Source organism: Stegastes partitus, unplaced genomic scaffold (genome assembly GCF_000690725.1).
Source record: "Stegastes partitus isolate 25-593 unplaced genomic scaffold, Stegastes_partitus-1.0.2 Scaffold729, whole genome shotgun sequence".
In the NCBI taxonomy this organism is placed as follows: domain Eukaryota; kingdom Metazoa; phylum Chordata; class Actinopteri; family Pomacentridae; genus Stegastes; species Stegastes partitus.
Genome location: NW_007578460.1, coordinates 178,564 through 185,052, shown reverse-complemented (window position 1 = coordinate 185,052; position 6,489 = coordinate 178,564). Strand labels below are relative to the sequence as shown.

The following is a 6,489-nucleotide window of genomic DNA, read 5'->3' as shown; positions in this document are numbered from 1 at the left end:
CCGAAGACGAAAACACTTCCAAACACTTTGACGTTTTACTCCAAATGAAGTAATGCTTGTTTAAAAACTCCTTTGTCAAGACATTACAGAGCAATGCTACCAATTAAAAAAAAATACAACTCTGTATGTGAGATTTATGTCTGTATTCAAAAATACTGTATTTGGGGCTGCGTGATAAAGACAAAACAGGGAAGTCAGATAGAACCAGGAAACACTAAAACAAGAATGACCAAATCTGCATGTGTTCATTTTTTTTTCTTTCACTTTACAACTTGAGTCACTTGTGCTACCTCAGCCAAAAAAAAAAGATAATTCAAAGTTTTTCTGCTTACCCCTTCTTGCCTCCCTTCTTCCGGGACTCAGCGGGAGTGCTGGGTGGCGAGGGGGAGCGCCTCCTCTTCTTGCCGGCGGAGTTGGCCTTGCGCTCCTTTCGATCGGGTGTACGGGAAGACTGATCAGACAAACCCCGTGCAGCGCAGGGAGCGAGGGATGGAGGATGAGAGAAAGAGCCGCAGAATGAGAGGATGGAACGGTTGCACACACAAGGAGGGGAAGCGGAGGGAGAACGACGGCAGGGAGGGGAGGGGAGGATGCTGTGGTGGTGGAGGAGACGACCAGGGTTCCTGTGTACTGTCCTCTTTCGAAAGAGCTTCGCTTTCACACAAACCTTCACTTCTGGATCTGTGGTGAAATACTTCTCTGACATCATTTGTCTTCAGCAGACAAAGTTTCGTAATGTCTCGTGTATCAAGTTACGCTTGACGCTAACTTTTTATGGTCACCTCTACTCCAAATGTACCATCTTTTACAGATAAAGTAAAGGTCTATTTTCCATTATTGACACTACTGTGGCTCTGTGGGACACCCTGACTTTGCACTCTTCATCTTATTTGTGATGATTCAGAGAAACAAGGATTTGCACAAACTATAAATAGTAGTACAACTAGTGCACGCTTTCCTCAACAAAATGCATGATTTTTTTTACATGAACGTCTCTCACCCTGAATCTCTACTACTGTGGTGGAGAGTGACAAGTTAGCAGTACCCATAGAAAAACAACAGTCAGATTAATCAAAAATGCTCCATCGTCCTCTAAGTGGGAGCAGTGAACCGTCACCATCTATTATAATAAAAACCAAACATCTTCCCCCCTCGAGGCGTTTAATTGCAGTCGCCGAACAGCTGTTGGGTCTGCCGGTGAAGTCAGTAACGTGCGGTGAGTTAACCTATTGTGTTTTAGTTAAGCAGCTCGCCATCTGATTTTCTAACCAGGACAGAAACCCTGAAACTCACTACAAGGAGACAAAGTGTGAGGAAAGGTTTGAAAAGGATGGGCAACAGACGGAAGCCAGGTGTGGACGAAGGAGGGCGACGATGCACTTTGCACACAGCCATGCAAGAAAAACACAGACTACAGCCAAAACATGCGCTTATACACGAGCATTGACTACCATATACGGTTTCATACAGTACAGAATCCATGACCAGCTTTAGATTTACATCTTTGTTGGAACATTTGATGTTTTTCATCTGCTAATCATAACGATCATCTGTTGTTCAAATTCAACTATGGTTTTAAACTGTACTGATGAATCACAGACAGAAAACCTACTTTAACACCCGACGTCTTCTGAAACACTCACAGCACAAACACCTACCTCTTCCTCCTTGGGGAAGATCCTCTGGCGGAAGCTGACCGGCTTCTTGTTCTCGTCCACCTCATAGTCTTCCTCGTTCATCCACTCATTGAAAGCGTCGGTGTCTGAGACCCACTTGGCATGGACCTGATTAGGAGAAGGATGGAGACAAGAGTTGAAGTTGTTGTACTTTACTACAGATTAATCTAATCATCAGTTCACAACACATTGGTTCCTGGATTTTCCTTCTTTTCCCAGTCTTTTCTGCATGCTTAAATGTTTTTAAATGCATTAGTGCAGCACCATTAAATAGCATCACATAAATATATGCTAGGCACTTCTAGACACAATGCCTTCTTGATTTACAATAGTAAGAAATTATGTAGTTGTGGTGTACACTCGCTATTAACTGGAGGAAATACTAATTACAATAAATAGCAGTAATTAGTCACAAAGAACACAGAGTTCTAAATATTCCACAAAAAGAACAGAATATAATAAAAACAAAAAGGCAAATAACAGCAGCAGACTGACAACACAGAAGCACTACAGCCCCTCTGGACATCAGTGAGAGACTATTTCCCAACAGGTGGATAAAGAGATGCTCCTGTTAGATGAAATGCAGGTGAAACAACCTACATTACTTGAAGAGACCCACTCAGACACTGACACAGCTCTTGTGATCTATTTAGTATGTAGCCTAGCAACACTCAAATGTTCTGCGTTTGCTGCACAAAAACACATCAATGTTCTTTTTCTCTCAAGGCAAATGCTTTATAAACCATTTTTTTTACCGATTTAGGTAACCTCTGCAGCAGCAGCAGCCACAGACATCCTGCACGCATCTTTGGAGTTAGACTCCATCAAGAAAAATGAAGAAAAAGTGACGACCTGACTCGACACTTGCTGCTTGTATGTTTCCTTTTCAAAATGAAATACCAATCAAGCCGCTTGAGTTGTTTAACATTCTTTCTGTTTCTGCAGAGTAAAGCTCTGGTGTGTTTAGTCTCCTCATTGCTCACCTTCCAGGGTCTGTCAGTGCTCGGTGGGTCCTCCAGGTCACCGTCCACCTCACTGGCTGATACCCAGGTGTCATAGCTAACAGAATAAAAAAAAAAAAAACAGCACTGAGTCAGTGATCAGTCCAACACTGATGAAATGATAGACTGTCTTCAAATTGAAACCATGCCCCAGAGAGATTATTAGATATTTCATTTTTCTATGATGGATATATTGTTAAAATTGTAAACAATTATGATAAAAAAATGAAGAAATGCAAATAGTTGAATGCAATTTGGTTCCCTAGTGAGTGAATGAACAGAGGTCCAACCAGTGTGGGGGCAGCCATGTTTGAGAGCTGCGCTTCACATCTCTGTGCTCACCTGTCTGGGTAGAGACCCCAGTGCACGAGCACCTGTTTGTCTTTCCTCATGACAGGACGCAGCCACTCCTCTGCAAGAAATACAGAAAAAAAAAACAACTCGCACACGTTTCTAAATGATCAAGAAAACTGTTTGAAAATGCTTAGACACCATTTTATAAAAATTAAATTTAAAAAATGTGACCCAATAAAACTGAGAAAAGAAACAACCCCCATATATTATGTGATTCAAATATAGACAATAGACGATAGAAAAATGTCTGACTGACCTTCTTCTTGTTGGGATGGAGAGGGGTAAATGTGGTGGGTGGCCTTTGACTTATCCTCAGTGATGGAGCCCTGGAGAGCACAGAGGAAAAAAAATTATACACAACTGAACAGACAGATACAGCAGAGGATGCCTTTAGAAAGTCTCCGGCTGGGTTGATGTAGACTCACCTGGTGCCTTTTGATGATGTCTTTGAGCTTACTGGCCTGTTTCTGCTCGATGTCCGACGACAGGAAGACAGTGGGTCGAGTTAAGCAGTTATTCTACAAGCACAAAAGCTCCAAGTTAGAATCAGACACAGGGTTGCTGAGGTACATCACTGCTAATCAGTCTATTTAGTTTACACTCATAGTCGATGCGTTTATCCAAATAAATACATGAAGAACACTTATAGTCGTCAGCTTTGTGTGCGGAGCGTTGAAACATACCTGGACCAAGTTCTTTTCAACATTTAAGAACATCTCCACGTTTCTGTCCATCCGGGAGGGATTCTGCAGGTCAAATCTACGCCTGGAATGAAAACAGAGTAATACTATGAGAGGGTCATGGGTTCATGTATGGCTACAACACAGTAATTATGAAAGTCAAACTACTTTCCTGTATTTATCAAGTGATGTTATGTGTAAATTATATGACAAATACCAACCAACAACCGTACAACTGGGCATAAAAAAAGCATTCAAGTCACCAAGTTCAGTTTAGCCTTACTTCAGTAATCACTATGAATTTATGCAAAATGGAAATTAAGGGTACATATTTTTTTTATCTCCACCAACCATCAACAAAAATACAAACCCATTCCTACCATTTCTTAACCTTAAAATATGCTAAATTTAGGACTTCAAGGGAACCACATGTTTGCTATGCTTAACAAAGCCACCTGGTTGACGTGGCAAGACTTTAAGTTCGGTTCAACACCAGATTTATCTTTTGAACTTAACCAGAAGTCAACTCACCAGCCCTGCTCGCTCTTAAACTTGTACACAGACCCCAGGATGTGACAGAGAGCACCTCCTGCCTTGAAATCCAAGAAACACTTGGCCTACAGAAAAAGAATAGGAGGAGGAAAAGTGATGATAGGTCAGCATTTAGAGTTCAGCTACGATGGTGTTGCATGGTTTTATTAGAAGTAATGTGTGTGTCTGTGTGCTTACAGGCAGCTTGGTGAGAGCAGGATTGTTGACCCTGCGCCCAAACGCGTCCTCTTGGAACTGCAGCAGCTGGACCACCAGGCCTGCCAAGGATTTACTGGAGGGGGAGTCATTCTGGACATACTGGGACCAGGCACAGAAAAAAGCATCCATTAACACACAAACGTCTACACATGCACAATACTTCAAAAAACACACGGATTGACAATTTTACAGTCAACAAATATAGGAGTAAACTGTTTAAATTATCATGTAATCTGTTGTGGTTTTAATTGATTAAATCCTGGCCACATTAAAGACAAGCAGCAAAAGCTCAAAGTAATGCCATAAATGGAAAAAAATATGGAACTAACTCCTAAGACAAAACAATCCAAAAGTTCACGAACAATTTTTTGATTGAACAATAATATAACGATGCACTTAATTTAAAGCATCCACTGAAGTTGGTATTTCCACTCCCATCAACAGAGAGGTCACAAGGTCAAGGCCAATAACAACAAAGCATGCAGAGAGTAGGAGGGATTTCTGGCTGTTGCTCAGAAACACTACAGCACTGGTCCCTCTGTTCACCAGATCTTCACATATATATGACCATACTTCTGGGTTCGGATAAACTTTCGCACACAATGATAAATATTCTAGAGGAGCTAAAACAAGAGTGCATCTATTTGTAGTGAAAACAATGACATGGGGACCCGCCTACACCAAAGGGACTGCATATTGAAACCAAATTTTCGTGGAAGCACGTGTTTAAAATTGAAGCAAGAATACAAAACTGCACCCCAATACTGTAGTATTATCTTTATTTCTTCAATTTAAGGCAGCTAAGCGCGTCAGTGGGTTTGGATACGAGCAGGAAGAGACAAGAGGAGCACTCTTTGTTTGGCTAACTTAGTGGGCGAGTGGATCCCGCACAGTCTGGTATGCTGCTGTGTTGACAAAACTCAAGGCTGAATAACTCTTCAGCACCAAATACGACCGCGCTTGCAGAATGCACAAAGTGAGGCGATTACAAGTTTCTGACTGGAATATCATTTCAGCTGCAAATGAAGGGCAGGCTGTGTTGATTTTAACTCATGTTGTGAGTTGTATGACTGCCTGGTATCCCGTGACAAACATTAGGTTAGCTTGTGGGGCCTTTTGCAATGCCGATTAGAGTTGTGGTTAACTTGTGAGGTGGACAGAGTTGCACATGGGAGCGTAATATTTACACGCAACGTCCATCCGCCGCTCGTTTGTAAACATTTTTCTCCTGAGCGTGTGTTGAGTAGCTATGCTGAATGAGCGGTTAGCCTGCTAACTGCAAGCTAGCTAACGGATGAAGAGGTTCATTACAGTAAAATTCGGGCCCGGCTATTTACTTGCATGTTTTACTCGGATATATCCAAATTTCACATTTGTACAGAAGCTAAAACTTTCACATAAACAGGCAAAACCTTCCCTCTAGTTAGCTTTGTGTGGCTGCAGCTAGCTAACATATCAGCGCCCCATTGTGCCAGCGGGACGCGGGCCTTCATAGAAATCAATGGAGCTAGCTCACCTTCTTGTAGTGCTTTCCGATCCACAGCCGCACCGCCTCCAGTTGGGATATCGTCTCTGAACTTTCCCAGAATTTCGTAGACGGACCGCCGTCTTTCTTTCGTCCCACTGCAGTCCCGCCGCCGACCGGGCCGGTGGCCGGTCCGCCTGAGCCCGTTCCGCCTGCCGTTGTCGCCGCCGTCGCCATTGTGTGTTTTGTTCGCTGCGTTGTCTTTCTCCTCCACGGCGTCGCTCACCGTGCAAGTTTTCGAATGATATTGCGCAGCCGCAAAAGCGTTATCGCGTTTCAAGTCTCGCGAGTCTCGATGTCGATGGGGCTCATGGGAAATGAAGGCATCTCAGGAGGTTTGTCCTGTTGCCATTTTTATTTTCCTTTGTTGGTGTTTAAAAGTTTCTCCTTAAAGATTAAGAAGACCTGAAAAGATTTACTGAACTATCGCACTCTGTCGATTATATTTAAATAATTTATTTAATATATTTTACAGGCTTCCATTTTATAAGATATTTAGTTAA

The 6,489-nt window shown here is 42.4% G+C and overlaps 1 protein-coding gene across 2 annotated transcripts in view; it reads right to left on the bottom strand.

Moving 5' to 3' along the window:
* smarcc1a (SWI/SNF related BAF chromatin remodeling complex subunit C1a) overlaps positions 1 to 6,195 on the bottom strand; it is a 26,883-nt gene extending 20,688 nt beyond the window's left edge. Inside the window, exons 1-10 of one of the 2 annotated variants that reach the window (XM_008291278.1) lie at positions 5,978 to 6,195; positions 4,441 to 4,560; positions 4,243 to 4,328; positions 3,715 to 3,796; positions 3,457 to 3,549; positions 3,288 to 3,357; positions 3,020 to 3,089; positions 2,660 to 2,735; positions 1,659 to 1,784; positions 333 to 451 (exon numbers count right to left, since the gene is read on the bottom strand). In XM_008291278.1, the coding sequence (XP_008289500.1) occupies positions 333 to 451; positions 1,659 to 1,784; positions 2,660 to 2,735; positions 3,020 to 3,089; positions 3,288 to 3,357; positions 3,457 to 3,549; positions 3,715 to 3,796; positions 4,243 to 4,328; positions 4,441 to 4,560; positions 5,978 to 6,163 (1,028 nt within the window). In that variant the 5' untranslated portion in view covers positions 6,164 to 6,195. The remainder of the gene's footprint in view (positions 1 to 332; positions 452 to 1,658; positions 1,785 to 2,659; positions 2,736 to 3,019; positions 3,090 to 3,287; positions 3,358 to 3,456; positions 3,550 to 3,714; positions 3,797 to 4,242; positions 4,329 to 4,440; positions 4,561 to 5,977) is intronic. The other variant, XM_008291279.1, reaches the window with a different exon arrangement.
* Positions 6,196 to 6,489: the final 294 nt, after the last annotated feature.